The following is a 17718-nucleotide window of genomic DNA, read 5'->3' on the forward strand; positions in this document are numbered from 1 at the left end:
GTTGGTTCCGACGTCGACCACTAGAATGGTACCATGCTGACATACAGGCCCTCCCAATAAGGCAGCTTGAGGCCATCCCCCTGAACGGAGATTATGTTGAAAAACAGGGTTTTGTAGCCAAAAGAGTAGGGGAAAATTGTGGTGTATTGGAATACTGAATGAAACCGACATGCTATCAGACAAAAATGTGCTGCACTACTTATTCAACGTCTCTCGTAATACAGCCCACAGTTCCGGCAACGCTTCATGCATGTCGGAGTACTGTAATAAGAGCTCTGTTTCGGCTGTTTTGTACTCGTATTCAGAACAAAAACACCAACGAACGCAAAGACATTCAGAGACTGCAGTATGTGAGAGGCTGGCATAGATATTGTCAGTACTGCCCACGAAGCAACATTTGCAGGTACTGCAATGTATTTTAAAAGATTTTGATGCGTTAGGTACTACTGCGCAACATCTCAGTCTCACCCCTGCACTTTCAACGATTTTGGATGCATTGGACAATAGTACTGACAGTGTAAGGGCCACTCCCGTAGTGCAATTTTCAGTGGATTTATCGAGGGCTAGGGAGATTCAGCAGTGGAATTATCTCCGGAGCAGCCAGTTACCAGCCTCCGTGGTGCACAGAGTCAGCAGTACCTGGCGCCACGTGCCCATAGACCGCCTGGAGGCCAGGCTGCCGCCTACGCAGCAGCAGCAGCGCGGTGCGGGCTGGAGTTATTAAGATAAGAACATCGGCAGGTTGCAGATGAGGCGCGCCGGCGCGGCACGTAATTTAGCGGGCCCTCCCTTTGCATGTCGCCGGCCGAGATTGCGGGCCTGCTCCCCGTGTCGCGCCCGCTGACGACACCGCTCAGTCGGGCACCGGACGCAGCAGAGGGCGGCGACTCCCCTACCTGCCACAGGAACACCTCCTGAGCCGACCGCGCACCTCTCTGCTTCCTGGCTGAACTGCTCCGCAGGAAATGCTGTTTGCAGCAGTAGCCGAGGGCTGTGACGTAGCAGTATTGTTGTTCTCCGACTTTTACTACCTGCACTAGCTACTAAGCCTTCAAATTAATGAGATTAAACCATTACCGTTGAAAATACAGTGCTTCAAGAAAGGAACTATATGTTATCGACCACCCGTCCATCCTCAGGATGAGATTTCCCAACAACTGAATTTATCAAAATGGGGCTGACTTGAGGCAGACATACAATGTGGAACTGAAGAGATTTACAGTTCTTCAAGTACAGTTACCGATGTGGCCACTTACCCTGCAGTACCGATACCACAAGTGGGCAATACCGACTAGTATGAAGACTGTTTCAGCCTTAGAGGCTGCCAGTAAGGCAATTGAATGTCCATCACCGACTACACTTTGAAGATTGGGAGTAAATGACGAATCTAATAGGAGCACACTCAGGCAAGTAGTGTTCAACTGACAACTCATGCCGGCCACAGTGGTCGTGCGGTTCTAGGCGCTGCAGTCTGGAACCGCGAGACCGCTACGGTCGCAGGTTCGAATCCTGCCTCGGGCATGGATGTGTGTGATGTGCTTAGGTGAGTTAGGTTTAACTAGTTCTAAGTTCTAGGGGACTAATGACCTCAGAAGTTGAGTCCCATAGTGCTCAGAGCCATTTGAACCATTTTTTGACAAGTCATACGTCCAGTTGAAGTCTCGTAAATACGAGCAGACTCAAGTAAGCAGTTTTCCACCGACAACTCATATGGCCAGTTGATACCTCGAAGATAACCTCAGTTCTACTATTTCCTTCAAGTGTGTAAAACGTACTTAAATCCCTGGCACCTTCATTGAATTTGTGATTTATGTTTCAAACAAGTTATGTAAACTACACATGCAGTATTGTCTCTCTAAGAAATAACTTTATTCTAGCAAAAATTAGAAATCGTACAAGAGCACTCTGTGAAAATGTTGGAATAAGCTTATGTACAAAACATGAATATTTGCAGATTACAATAGTCAGTGTGATCAGAAGCCATCTACACATACAAAAAATTATGTAATATTCTGTGCTAGATATAAAGTTAGCAAAAGAAGCTACTGACAAAATATCATTACCTTCTAATGACGACAAATGACCGTGAAAATGTATAAATACATACATGAAAAACATTCACACAGCTTAAGACGAAGGAGGTGTATAGACCAGAAATAAAGGACCTAGAAACAAATGTATCATGGTCCAAGTAAAGGAAAGGGAAAAGGAATTAAGTGCACTTCAGAGTCAACGTCTTAGTCAGTTCGTGCAACGTTTTATCCTATGAAATGTACTGTCCTAGTATACTGATCAGCTTTCTAACTGCTACATTGTATGTGTATAGTAAGTTCTCTGAAACCTCATACTTTTCTTACAATAACCTTTATCTCTCGTGGCAGACGTACAGGGTGCAGCTAAAAGTACAGGTCTGAGATTTACTAACAACGCTGATGTTGTCTTCAGCCCGAAGACTGGTTGGTTGCCGCTCTCCATGCTACTATATTCTGTGCTAGCCTCTCCATCTCCAAATAACTACGGCAACCTAAAGTCGTTTCATTTGCCTTACTGTATTCTAGGCTTGGTCAGACTCTACAGTTTTTATCCTCCCTCCCCCCCCCCCCCCCCATTCCCATCGCCACAATTCCCTTCTGCCGGCCGGGGTGGCCGAGCGGTTATGGGCGCTACAGTCTGGAACCGCGCTACCACTACGGTCGCAGGTTCGAATCCTGCCTCGGGCTTGGATGTGTGTGATGTCCTTAGGTTCGTTAGGTTTAAGGAGTTCTAAGTTCTAGGGGACTGATGAGCTCAGAAGTGTCCCATAGTGCTCAGAGCCATTTGAACCATCTTTTTTGGAGTCCACTTTGTGGTACACATGCAGGACCGAATTGAAAGGTATGACCCAGCTTCGAGGATACATTCTTCACATATGAAATAAAGTCCTTTTAAAATCCTCGATTTTAGGAAACAACCAATAGCGTTTCGTGGATCCTGGTTTGGATGAAACAAGTTGTTGAAGAAATGAGCTCTCAGTGAAATCTGCCTCATTTAAGACTCGAAAAATTTCGTTAACTGTTCTTTTAAAATCTTAGAGGCTTTGTCAACTGAAGTGTCACATACTAGACTAGGTGTCACGCGAAATCTGACGCGAGGGAGTATGAGGTTGATGAATCTGGACTTACATCGTATAGGCTGTCCACGAAAGACCTGAGCCTGTTAAGCCCATAACAACAGTTACGTCTACAACTTTTGCTGTTGTAAGTGGCCCACCAGCACCAAATTAAATTGAGACCGATTTATTTTTATGGGTATAATGCCACAGACTGTCGCAAAATCAACTTCCAGGTTTTTCTGCATATAATTCCGCATTTTTGGCTTAAAATGGTACAAAATTTATGAAGACATACTATCGAGAAATTTTTCCGTTTTTCAGTATTATCCGTCCGCTTAAAAAAGTTATCCAGCTTGTGATCAGTCCATGCTGAAACTATAGCGTGTTCGGAAACACAAGATTTAAAGCCTATGGACTTCACTCATTTGTAGTAGAAACTTTGTTCTTTCGGCTGGTACCATTGTCATAACAACTATGTACATTCACAGTTCAGGTTTCGATCTATCATTTGATGATAAAAGCATTAGTGATAGCTTATCAGATACAGTTATAAATGGATAGCGCATTACTACACCACGCCAATAAAGTATAATATAATTAATTTGAAGGAAATGAAGCAAGCAGCATGGTGAGTATAAGGACACAAATCATCGAATGATGTAATCCTCATCACTTTGCCTGTCCAGAATGTATTCAGTTGTGGTACAAATAGAGAAACGCTAAAGATAGTGCAGTCCCTTATTGTGTGATTAACTATGTGTTTGTTGGGAAATAAACTTTTGGAGGGGGGTTAGTAATACCGATATCTTATTTGACTCATCTAGACTGATTAAAGGTGCTGAAGGGGTTCAGTTACTGCTGTTAATGTCACCAGAGGCCTTTGGCATCTAGACAGAGAGCAAATACGGAAGACACGATTCATAGGTGAATTTAATAGCGAGAAGAAAAGGTAAAAAATGGCTGTAAGCACTGTGGGACTTAACATCTGAGGTCATCAGTACCCTAGACTTAGAACTACTTAAACCTAACTAACCTATGGAAACCACACAAATCCATGTCCGAGGCATGGTTCCAGACTGAAGCACCTAGAACCACTCGGCCACAGCTGGAACAATAGGCAACAAGACAGAAAAAGCGTCTGGATGTAGAAGGAAAACAAGAAGGTGACCCGCAGCACCATGTACGATATAATTGATTACAAAATCTGAGTTGCCTTTAACTGCATTTTTAGCATGTGACATTTTCAGTGTTATATGGGTCGTTATCCCACAATTTGCTAGAGCAGTGACTTCGAACTGTTTCAGAAATACTGCATAACAGCTGAAAGATGACGCTGAACTAGAATCATCAGGAGAACTGGCTTACTCTTTGAATCTGAAAACGTTATGTGGAATTCTTGCAATGTCTTAAAGGCAAAACAGTTAACAAGTACAAGGTGGTTGTAACTAGCCTTTCACTAATTGGAAGAGCCCCTATAAAATACGGGTGATCATAGCACAAAGAAATTTTGTGGGAACATTTCTAAGGACATGTGCAAAAGTATTATCCAAGCAATCATATGCGTATCATGTTTACTTTCCAGGTATCAAATATTGCTCAATGTGACGACCATCTACGTCCACGATAACCTGAAACCATTTCACAGTTGTTCACAGCGCTTTACGAACGGTTGGAGTGATTAGCTGTCGTGACACAGCTCGTGCATTGCTTGAAAACCTCACATTCTGTCCACGATTCTCAGACACGGCAACAGTAACTTCTTGAACAATTAGTGGCGCATTCTGCCGTCAGCTTCTCCAAGGAACAACTGCCAAAAGCGCCAGTTCCTTCGAACTTCCATACCACGTTCTTCAAACCAGGTGCCAAAAGAGGGCATGTCCGTATTCGTTTAATGCGGCGAGCAGCAACACAGTTTATGTGGTTTCGCTGAACCAGCTTTACGAGCAAATCCCTGCTCACTTTGCTCAGACCCATCCCGACAGCTCCAAATGTAATGCACTCTGGTGTTTGTGTTCCAACCCTCCGTCAGCGTTCCAGTACCGCCGCCTAACGGCAAGTCAAGACACTATATTAACAACGCAAATCCGCAGCCCACACTCTGAACTTCATGCCTATAAAGTTTTGTCCTCCCACGGTAAATAGTTTTCCGTCCGCACTGGCGCAAATAGCGAAAGTTTAATTATAACGGCCTTGTATTCTAGTAACAAGAAAGACGTACATACACTCCTGGAAATTGAAATAAGAACACCGTGAATTCATTGTCCCAGGAAGGGGAAACTTTATTGACACATTCCATGATCACACTGACAGAACCACAGGCACATAGACACAGGCAACAGAGCATGCACAATGTCGGCACTAGTACAGTGTATATCCACCTTTCGCAGCAATGCAGGCTGCTATTCTCCCATGGAGACGATCGTAGGGATGCTGGATGTAGTCCTGTGGAACGGCTTGCCATGCCATTTCCACCTGGCGCCTCAGTTGGACCAGCGTTCGTGCTGGACGTGCAGACCGCGTGAGACGACGCTTCATCCAGTCCCAAACATGCTCAATGGGGGACAGATCCGGAGATCTTGCTGGCCAGGGTAGTTGACTTACACCTTCTAGAGCACGTTGGGTGGCACGGGATACATGCGGACGTGCATTGTCCTGTTGGAACAGGTCTAGGAATGGAAGAACGATGGGTTCGATGACGGTTTGGATGTACCGTGCACTATTCAGTGTCCCCTCGACGATCACCAGTGGTGTACGGCCAGTGTAGGAGATCGCTCCCCACACCATGATGCCGGGTGTTGGCCCTGTGTGCCTCGGTCGTATGCAGTCCTGATTGTGGCGCTCACCTTCACGGCGCCAAACATGCGTACGACCATCTTTGGCACCAAGGCAGAAGCGACTCTCATCGCTGAAGACGACACGTCCCTCCATTCACGCCTGTCGCGACACCACTGGAGGCGGGCTGCACGATGTTGGGGCGTGAGCGGAAGACGGCCTAACGGTGTGCGGGAACGTAGCCCAGCTTCATGGAGACGGTTGCGAATGGTCCTCGCAGATTCCCCAGGAGCAACAGTGTCCCTAATTTGCTGGGAAGTGGCGGTGCGGTCCCCTACGGCACTGCGTAGGATCCTACGGTCTTGGCGTGCATCCGTGCGTCGCTGCGGTCCGGTCCCAGGTCGACGGGCACGTGCACCTTCCGCCGACCACTGGCGACAACATCGATGTACTGTGGAGACCTCACGCCCCACGTGTTGAGCAATTCGGCGGTACGTCCACCCGGCCTCCCGTATGCCCACTATACGCCCTCGCTCAAAGTCCGTCAACTGCACATACGGTTCACGTCCACGCTGTGGCGGCATGCTACCAGTGTTAAAGACTGCGATGGAGCTCCGTATTCCACGGCAAACTGGCTGACACTGACGGCGGCGGTGCACAAATGCTGCGCAGCTAGCGCCATTCGACGGCCAACACCGCGGTTCCTGGTGTGTCCGCTGTGCCGTGCGTGTGATCATTGCTTGTACAGCCCACTCGCAGTGTCCGGAGCAAGTATGGTGGGTCTGACACACCGGTGTCAATGTGTTCTTTTTTCCATTTCCAGGAGTGTATATTCATGTCCATTGAGATAAAAATGTGTGCTGAAAACAAAAGAAGTCAAAATTTCAAAATGATATTTGTAAAGGTTAATAAAAACAACGAATCCCTACAATATTTCATCGGTGCGGCTGACCGATAGGCTCAGGTTCGACGAACGAAAAAATGGTTCAAATGGCTCTGAGCACTATGGGACTCAACTGCTGAGGTCATTAGTCCCCTAGAACTTAGAACTATTTGAACCTAACTAACCTAAGGACATCACACACATCCATGCCCGAGGCAGGATTCGAACCTGCGACCGTAGCGGTCTCGCGGTTCCAGACTGCAGCGCCAGAACCGCGCGGGCACTTCGGCCGGCTCGACGAACGTACTGCTTGACTAACACTGAAGTCTCTTATTTATGTTAGTCTAACATAAGTGGGGAATTCCAGGCGGAAAGGCGCCAAATTCAATGGTCTATAGAAAATGTTGTTCGGTCTGTAGAGCGAAGGACGGGTGCACCATCTATCGGAAGATGAACCAAGGTCTTCGGCGCGTGCACTGCAGTTGTTCGCCCAATTGCCCTCTGTCGGAAATCAACGCAGGAATACGCGTCTGTGTTGGCGTGTGACCTTTTCACCATTGTCATCTGAATATTTAAGTAGCTACCGAAGTGTCATACACTGTCTGACCAAAAGTTTTCTTTAAAGTTGGAGCGACATGCTTATTCCAGCAGTTTACCCTATGTTCTGTCAAGGTGGGAACTTCTATTTCTGTTCACAATATCCGTCGAGTTGCGAGTTTCCACCGCTTCTTTAATTAGGCTGTCGCACTACAAAGACACTAATATATTAATTTTGGTACTCTTGTTGTCTGTTTTGTGGTCCTTAATGATAGAAAGCTAGCCAACAGCCGATTTCTCTCGCTAGTTCAGAGGTGTGTGTCGTTGATGATCGAAGCACCTGTCTCCCACGCTGCAGACAAGTTTGCCCGATATATGATTTCCCGAAGGTACCAAGAATTCTGGTAAGTACTGACACTATCTTCGTTTGAGAAGCCTTGGTTACCTGAAGCTGCGAGAAGTCGTACCTCGTACAAATCTGTTGCACAGTGGAAGACCCATGTGTCGGTCATCAGCGACACACATTCTGGGAACAAACAGAGATATCTGCAGTGGCTGTTCCTTGTCTCATTGTCGACCATATGGACTAAGTCTGATAAACATATAAAGGCAACAAATCAAGCACATTTGTGAAACATTTGACACACTGCGTTTCCTGTACATGATTTCGAGCGTCATTCAAAGGCGCGTCAAATGTTTCTCTAGTCCTTTTTTGAGTCATCAGTCTTTGGTTTGATATGGCCCGCCACGAATTCCTCAGAGAAGTACTTGCAAAATACGTCCTCAATTATTTGCTGAATTTATTCCAGTCAGCCCGCATCTCGTGGTCGTGCGGTAGCGTTCTCGCTTGCCACGCCCGGGTTCCCGGGTTCGATTCCCGGCGGGGTCAGGGATTTTCTCTGCCTCGTGATGGCTGGGTGTTGTGTGCTGTCCTTAGGTTAGTTAGGTTTAAGTAGTTCTAAGTTCTAGGGGACTGCTGACCATAGCTGTTAAGTCCCATAGTGCTCAGAGCCATTTGAACCATTTTTTTATTCCAGTCTCCGTCTTCCTCTACGGTTTTTGCCTCTTACAGCTCCCACTAGTACTATGGAAGCTATTCCCTGATGTCTTACCAGCTGTTCTATCATGCAGTCCCTGGTTCATGTCAGTGATTGACATTCCTCACCTCATCAGCCTACCTGATTTTCAACGTTCTTCTGTAGCACCGCACCTCAAACGCTTCGCCCCCTTCTGTTCCGGTTGTGCCGTAGTCCACGTTTCACTATCTAGAATTTTAGTCCCATTCTTGAAAGTCACATTTATTTACGACATTGCTTTTTCGACGTAAGGATTGAACAATTGGGGCGGAAGACTACATCCCTGTCTTATATGCTTTCTAATTCGAGCACTTCCTTCTTGTTCTTCCAGTCTTCTTGTTCCCTCTGAGTTTTTGTACATAATGTGTGTTACCTGTCTTCCCTGTACCTTAACTCAGAATTTCAACACGATTTCTCCAGTTCGAAAGATATTATGACTGTGCTTGATTTTCTTTCTCTTGCTTCTATCATTAGTGGCAACGTCAGAACTGCTTCCCTGGTGCCTTCATCTTTCCTAAGGCAAACTAATTGTCATCAAACAGATCTTTAAATTTTTTTCGCTATTCTTCTGTATTCTTGTCAGCAACTTGGATGTGTGAGCTGCTAAGATGAATGTGCGATAATTCTCGCACTTGCCGGTTCTTGCGGTCAGTAGAAATGTGTGGATGATATTTTTCTGAAAGTCAAAAAAAATGGTTCAAATGACTCTGAGCACTATCAGACTTAACTTCTGAGATCATCAGTCCCCTAGAACTTAGAACTAGTTAAACCTAACTAACCTAAGGACATCACAAACATCCATGCCCGAGGCAGGATTCGAACCTGCGACCGTAGCGGTCTTGCGGTTCCAGACTGCAGCGCCTTTAACCGCACGGCCACTTCGGCCGGCTTTGAAAGTCAGGTGGTACGTCGCCAGACTCATACACTCTACGCACCAACGTGAATTTTCGCTTTTTTCCCACTACTCCCTATGGTTTTAGAAATTCTGATGGAATTTTAATTATTTGTTCTGCATTATTTGATCTAAAGTCGTCCAATGCTTTTTTAAATTCTGATACTGGATCCCCCTATCTCTCCCCTGCCGAGTCCTGTTTTTCTTCCATCACGTCAGACAAGTCTTTCCCCTCACAGAGACCTTCAGTTTACTGTTTCCACCAATCCGCTCTCTCCTCTGTATTTAACAGTCGAATACCCATTGCACTCTTCATGTTACCGCCCTCGATTTTAATTTCACCGAAGGTTGTTTCGACTTTTCTATATACTGAATCAATCCTCCTGCCAATCTTTCCTTTTTCAGTTACTTCATGTTTTTCTTGCAGCCATTTGGCCTCAGCTTCCCCACACTTCCTATTTACTTCATTCCTAAAATTATTTGAACTTCACAAAACATTTTATTATTATTATTACTTTTTTAATTACACGGCACATGTCCTATGGAAACATATTACATATCTTCAATTTACTGATTTCTGTTGCCATCTGAATTCTCATGACGTTAATCACTGCTGATTCTACCGCCAATATTTCTTACTCCCACGCAAATCATTTGATAAAACATTTTACCGACCGTTTTTCAATTTATTTTATGTTCAGGGTTTGTTCCGAAAGCGTGTTCTTATTGAAATTTGCTTTGCTAACTCCTTCTGTCCCCGAAATGTCTTTAATTTAGTACTTGATTCGAAGGAAAAATTTTTGACAGCTAAATATTACCACAATGCAACGCTTTACGCACAAAATAGCTTAACTTTGAAGAGATGAACATTATGACACTTCATTTACGTAGCTAGTACCTGCTGTTTGTGAAACATTTCAGTTTTCACATAAATCAATAATCAAGTTTTCCCTAATTAACCTGATTACTTTCAAATAATTATTATTCGTTTTTGTGAAACTAGACGTTAGGAAATTCTGAGAAAACTTTTATTCTGTAATTTTCCACCAAATGACTAATTAAGCCATTCCAACTGTGCCAGAGTCTCACTCGAGCACTGGCATAGCCAGCGTTAACATTGCGACAAAACGGATCATTGACAGGAACAGAATCACTTTCATCGTTACTTTCGGAATCGTTTGAGAACACTGCCACCTTACGTTTCTATACAGGGCTGTCACTGAAAATATCTTCATAACCATAAGAGCTTTCTTTCACACTGTCGGGCTGGCCGGGGTCTGAAACCGCGCGACCGCTACGGTAGCAGGTGCGAATCCTGCCTCGGGCATGGATGTGTGTGCTGTCGTTAGGTTAGTTAGGTTTAAGTAGTTCTAAGTTCAAGGGGACTGATGACCTCAGAAGTTAAGTCTGATAGTGCTCAGAGTCATTTGAACCATTTTTTCACACTGTCATACGGATCTATATTCTCACTAGGAACATCTGAATAATCGTCGTCCAAGACCTCTAAAAGTATTTCAGATTCGTTCATGTCCTCCCGTTAAATCAATAGGGTCATATATAGAAGCAATAGGAAACTGCAGACGAAATACAGTAGTAACTATTTAAAATATCAAAATACAATCAAAAACCGTCGGATTTGACGCTTCCACGCCTGCACATCCACAGTTAGATAGGAGGTTTCTAACTTAGCTCAGCGATGTGCTCGTCGCACCATAACATGACGGTGAGCTGCAATGATGAAGTGAAGTGGGGATTTCATAGCTACATGCGACGTATTTCCCGAGAATCCATTTCTACAAGCAGAGGCACACACATTCCGCTTTTAATCTACCCATGCTTGTCCGTTAGCCAGTCAGGCAAGCTACCGAACGATGTCAGCCGAAGGGGCATGCTGCTGTACTCCCTTGCAAGCCAGTTTATGCCATACCCAAGAATACTACAGGAATTTTCTTGCCTGCCCGTGTTCCTGCGGTGCTGCGCTACGTACCAGTTTGTTTTGTACGCTTCCGCTTTTGTGTTATGAATAGGATATGGAAGTTGATGGACAGTGTCTTTTTACATGAGTATCACATGGTGAGGCCCAGTAAAATATATTTATTTTGGCTTACTGTAGGCCAGAAAATCGTGAATTTTATTTGTCCTTTTTTTCCCTTTTCGTTATATCTGAGGCTTATTTATTTATTTCGATATCAACGGTTTCCTCTATATCTTTGCCCCCTTTCTGCTAATACTGGTATTCTCAATTAGAGCCATCATCAGTCAACCTTAACACGTTTTCTGTCGGAAGCAGAACCATCTCTGAAAGTAGAGACCGTCTGCACTTAAAAATCTGAATATGTTTATTACACTGCTACGCCAACTAAAGAATGGTTTTGGAAGTCTAGTTTGTGTAACCGTAATGTGCCCCACCCATATATAGCCACAATTATAGAGATTTTAATTACTTTTTTCCGGATTTATATTGTGGGTTCGCTGAATTAACTTTAAGTTGCTAAAATAGTTCATTCTAAATTCCGCAAATGCATTTTAGCAAACACAAAGTTCGTTTTTTGTATTATGTTAATCTATAAAGTACATGTCGCAAAGAAGAAACTTTTCTTTCATACTAAGCATATTGAGCAAGCAGTAAAGGAAACAAAAGAAAAATTCGGAGTAGGTATTAAAATTCATGGAGAAGAAGTAAAAACTTTGAGGTTCGCCGATGACATTGTAATTCTGTCAGAGACAGCAAAGGACTTGGAAGAGCAGTTGAACGGAATGGACAGTGTCTTGAAAGGAGGATATAAGACGAACATCAACAAAAGAAAAACGAGGATAATGGAATGTAGTCAAATTAAATCGGGTGATGCTGAGGGAATTAGATTAGGAAATGAGACACTTAAAGTAGTAAAGGAGTTTTGCTATTTAGGGAGTAAAATAACTGATGATGGTGGAAGTAGAGAGGATATAAAATGTAGACTGGCAATGGCAAGGAAATCATTTCTGAAGAAGAGAAATTTGTTAACATCGAGTATAGATTTAAGTGTCAGGAAGTCGTTTCTGAAAGTATTTGTATGGAGTGTAGCCATGTATGGAAGTGAAACATGGACGATAACTAGTTTGGACAAGAAGAGAATAGAAGCTTTCGAAATGTGGTGCTACAGAAGAATGCTGAAGATAAGGTGGGTAGATCACGTAACTAATGAGGAGGTATTGAATAGGATTGGGGAGAAGTTTGTGGCACAACTTGACTAGAAGAAGGGATCGGTTGGTAGGACACGTTTTGAGGCATCAAGAGATCACAAATTTAGCATTGGAGGGCAGCGTGGAGGGTAAAAATCGTAGAGGGAGACCAAGAGATGAATACACTAAGCAAATTCAGAAGGATCTAGGTTGCAGTAGGTACTGGGAGATGAAGAAGCTTGCACAGGATAGAGTAGCATGGAGAGCTGCATCAAACCAGTCTCAGGACTGAAGACGACAACAACAACAACAAGCATTTTTCGTACAACTTTGCATATCACCAGAATGTGGTTTTAATGTCCGCTGCTCCATAATTTATTTTCTATTACAATCAAAGTTAAGTTTAAATTTAGAAATCCTATATACTACTACATGGCCTCAAGTCCTTAGCGCACATTTACAAACAGTTTGTCCTCTTTCAATATATTTATGGGGTGAGGAAACTGCTGGTCAAATTTAGAAACATGACGTAACATACTCGAGGTTTCCGAATTAGAACTTTTTTGCACAATTCGCATTGCAACAGCCTATCGATTTGTTTCAAACTGCCTGATAAATACACGAACACCTATCCCCTGCTGATCTCTGATTCAAGAATCTTGTACTCGTACACTCCTCAGCGTCCTTTAAGTTTGGTTTTATCACTTTATTACACCCACAGTTAAGATAAATGAAATGCATTGCAATTACCTACAGAAACATATAGCTGGTTAACCACGTCGAATTGACCCCTAAACTGTTGTCAGGTGCAGCAGGCTGTGCGGTTGCCGTGAAGCGCGCCAGGTTTCCCGAAACCCAAGCTGGCCTGCATTAGCCAATGTGTTTTAGTACACATGTATTCTTGTGTCTCGGTTGCTGCTGGTTGAGCTACTTTAATGATTGCGCCGGAGACAGGGGTAGGCAGGTTGGAAGGAGAATTTGTACACCTCTGCCTGCAAGTACTCTGTTGGGAAAAGCCTGAAGCAATACAAATTTAACATTGTCCGGCTAAAGCGTTCCGATTCAGCAACCCTTTTTGTAGTGCGGGCCCTCTAGATGGCCTGCGCTGAAGTGCGGCCCTGCCTAGTTGGGTGGTGCGTGTGCTTGTGTGTATTGCTCACCGTCGAGACTGTGTGGCGCGGTGGGTCCCATGACGGGCGCCAGCTGTGGGGTGTCCTCGGCGAGGACGAGCTCCTGCGACTTGCGGAAGAGCGTGAAGACGGTGGCCAGGCAGCGCAGCCGCAGCCGCCCCTCCACGAAGAGCGACGCCGCCGCCTCCAGCTCCAGGGTGGAGCGCGCCGTCTCCAGGCCCGTCGTGTCCGCCACCGACGTCGTCTCGATGCGCGACGCGCTCGCTCCAGGCATCAGCTGCGAACACATACATGAACAAACATTTTTAGACATTTTCTGGAAAACACAGCCTAGCCCATTTCCGACGACGAAGGGCGTTCAGTAAGTAATACAACACTTACTTGGCCAATTTCGTATTGGAAAAATGCAAAGTTCGTTGCGGGACGGGACATAACCCTAGGACGCCCAAGCCTTTATTTCTAACTAGGATGCCTAAGGGCGGGGGGGGGGGGGGGGGGGGGGGGGTTCGGCGAGCCCACGGGTATTAAATAAGTTTACTGACGAAAAATTACAACTTTCAAAATAGTTTATGTATTTTAACTAAGGCATGGGTTTATAAATGTTGTTAATTGTTATAAATATTGGATTGAGTGAATAAAAAATTTACATATTACAATACAAAATACAGATGTGATCATATACAATAGACTACTGAGCCCACAACCAAGGCAATAGACACACTTCACGATTTTTTCTGAATGTGTGTTGCACACATGTTTATGATACTGTCCACAATACTGTTTTGGTTTACTTAGATTGTTGTGCTTGTGCTTCTTTCTTTAGCTTCTCTTACACAAATATGACACCGACCTTTCCCTGTAGATGGCTGACGTGCTTCTGTTGTCACTTCTTTGATTTTCTTTTGTAGAATAGTCTCCATTGATTGAACAATTTGGTTAGATAACCCTCTTGCATTGGTACTTCTTTCTTCTACCTGCAATTTCACTAGTTCCATCCCAGCCTGGAGAAGATAAAGTTTCCGTTTGTTGTGTTTCTTTTCATTCCATCGTGGATGTTGCTGGATTAATATGGTGGTTGCATTGATAGCACAAATGTCGATGAGAGAGTAAAATACAGATAGATGCCATCTCTTTGTTCCCCTCTTGCAGGTGTACATACGCGCCATTTGCTCAATGGTATCAATTCCACCTTTAGTGGAATTATAATATGCATTTATCTCGGTTTTATTCTTCTCTCTTCCAACAGTGCCTTTATCTTCGTGCATTTTTGACAACATCAGTAAGTTTTTACTTGGATTCGTTTTTGCTGCGTAGGACACCAAAGTTACTGGAGGCCTACATTTTGGGAACTGCACTAACTCACTGCAAGTTTACAAGATAAATAACAGCTGACTGACATCAAGAATCACTTCCTCTGAAAGTAAACCAATTGTTGTGAATATCAAGAATACCAACCAACAAGAAACTAACTTGCATTGTTGTAGAGAGGAGAAATACGAAATACTACTAAGGGAAATTTTCTATAGCGTGGAAGTTTATCTATTTTTTTTTTCAAAACAGGAATTTTCTATAAAATACATTGACACTAACGTTTCATAAAATAACCAACAAACAATAACTCAAAGGGAATATGTAATATGAAAGTTACTTGGGCAAAAGCAGGGGACATAATGAAATTGTGAGTTCAACGACCCCCCCCCCCTCTTAGGCGTCCTAGGGTTAATGGAATATTCCCGTTTCAACCCGTATACTTTCATAAGTTCCGTTTAGTGGTGGCGATACACGCAGCCTCCAAAATGGCGTCTGTAAAGTGTAACAGCGAAAATGCAGGATGCATGGCACCTGCTACCGATATATATATTTTTTTAATTGTATGTAAATGTAATTTAAATACTTTCTTTTAATAAGTAAGGACATTGCTGCACTGTACGTGTACATTTAGATGGAAGTCTGTTGACGTTTCATTGTATTTATCTGTGTTTCAGTGTGAAACTTATAAACTCTGGGAAAAAGCAAAAGGAATTGTTATTTGTTTCGACTAGCGACGATAATAGCAGTGCTTGTACGTTGTAAAAGATTTAGTTGGCTGTTGCTACGCAGAGCGCGCGGAGAGACCGGGAGACGGGTTCCAGCGCTTGTGGTGTGCGGAAGTGTGGTGTTAACGCTCTCTCAGTAGAGAGTACCTTTTCGGCGGCATCATGTACGCGCGCCGGCCAGATGTCTAGTAGCAGGAGGAAGGACAGTGGACGGGCGGATGAGGCTGTATTAATTACGATTGCCCGTTCCTATAATTAGCCTTGGCTTCACAAGTTGTTACCGTCTTCAACAACAGCAGCAGTTCGAGCAACACAGTTTCGTCGTTGGCTCCGAGTTTCAGCGTAAGCACAGCAGTGAAGTAAGACTGTTCATTGGTAGAAAGTATTAACGGCTAACCCGGCAGCACAACTGAATGTGATTCAATTGATAAGATTTGTTTAATTAATAATCACTTAAACTCAGGGCGATTGTGTCCTCATTGCCACCCGACATTGCTACCAAGCAGGATCCTTGTTCCTTTTTTTCTAATATGCTAACTAAGTGTCTTAAGATACAAATTGAATAGTTACAGCCCGTTTATTAATGAATAAATTCTCTTTTAAGAATTTTAGCCTCAGTCTACTTTCAATTAACTGTTGTACAACAGAGGCTTCAGTATATGACTAAAGGAAAGCAATTTCATTTTTCAAGATCGAGAATCAATCATTGGAAAAACCCAAATCTACAGAAATGCACAAATTAAGAGTGCAGAAGCTTTATTTATTTTACATATAGCTTGGAGCACATGGCTGTTTGGTTTGGTACGTATTCTTGTACATAATTCTGTTCAAGTCAGTAAAAAAGGGATCAGTTGTTCCGACAGTAATATGAAATCCAATTTGCAAAGTAAGTATGGCAAAGTAAAAAGTGCTTGCTTTTTTTTCTAAATTTCTTTGATGACGCCATGCTGAGGCCCCTGAAAGTCATTGTTCACGTAACGAAGTTCAGTACTAACATACAGTTTAATTGGATATTTTCAAATCATTACTCCTTTGCCTTTTTTCAAAATTTAATGCCAAACATAACGTAAGTGTGACTTCCCAGTTTTCTTTATCATTACATACTCACTTAAAATTAGTGTCAAAAAAGGTGACAACCTTCAGTTGCCACGTCAGTGTTTAATAATGCATGTTCTTCTTTCCCATCATTTTGTACAGGATTTTGGATGTAAATTGCCCTAGTGGGCTGGCGACCGTTAATTATTTCCCTTCCGTTAATTAATGTAACTTTTTGATTCATGATCAGTGGTACCTCTTTTCTGTCCAGTGTTCTCCGTGAGTGAAAGCACAAAATAACTTTAATTTCCTAAATTATAACCCTATTCGGTTTAATTACTTTTTATTGTTAGTAGAATTTCCTTCAGAAGGGTTTCCTCCTACTTATCGGTATCACTTCTTCGGAAAAGATAGCCTTATCCAATCAGAAAAATCGATTAGGCATACACGCTATCCACGGTCATATTTTATATCGCAAGCAGGATAGGCCGATTAGTAAGAAGGAGGCTACAAACGGATGAGTTCCAAGCAGACAGCTGTTACTGAGTTTCCTTAGCCGAAAATTGAGAACATCACTGAGATTCATAGGCCATTGTAGAGTGTCTACGACAACCTGGCAGTGAACAAAAGCACGATGAGTCGTTGTGCGAGGCGTCTGTCATGATTACAAGGTCGCGCAAAACAGTCCGATCTCCCGCACTCAATCTTGCACTGTTGGATCGTGCGGCCGCTCTCTTTCGAGGTGATAGACGGGATCAAAATCAAACACCTCTTTGCTGAACTGGACGTTTCTGTTGGCAGTGCTGACAGGCTCTTCCACCAGTTGGGGTTCTCAAAGGTTTGCGCCCGCTGGGTTCCTCGCCGGCTAACTGGAGACCATACAGAGCAGGATGGACTACCTGTGCAGAATTGCTTACGCGATACGACTTTAATGTGACAGTTTTTTGTCGAGCATCGTGACAAGCAATGAAACGATCGCGACACTTCACTGGACTGTTCTTTTCGTCCACCGAGGTGGGCAGTACGTGGATGATGTGGAGGCCATTGATGCAGCAACCCTCTGCCGTTGACCAGTAGAGTGATACCACGCAGTCATACAGGTCC

General features: G+C 43.7%; 1 protein-coding gene across 1 annotated transcript in view; it reads right to left on the minus strand.

The window, feature by feature from the left end:
• Positions 1-17718, minus strand: part of LOC124598001 — a 141264-nt gene that overhangs the window by 11272 nt on the left and 112274 nt on the right. Inside the window, exon 4 of the mRNA XM_047135974.1 lies at positions 13574-13820. Within this exon, the coding sequence (XP_046991930.1) occupies positions 13574-13820 (247 nt within the window). The remainder of the gene's footprint in view (positions 1-13573; positions 13821-17718) is intronic.

Source organism: Schistocerca americana, chromosome 1, assembly GCF_021461395.2.
Source record: "Schistocerca americana isolate TAMUIC-IGC-003095 chromosome 1, iqSchAmer2.1, whole genome shotgun sequence".
NCBI classification, from domain to species: Eukaryota; Metazoa; Arthropoda; class Insecta; order Orthoptera; family Acrididae; genus Schistocerca; species Schistocerca americana.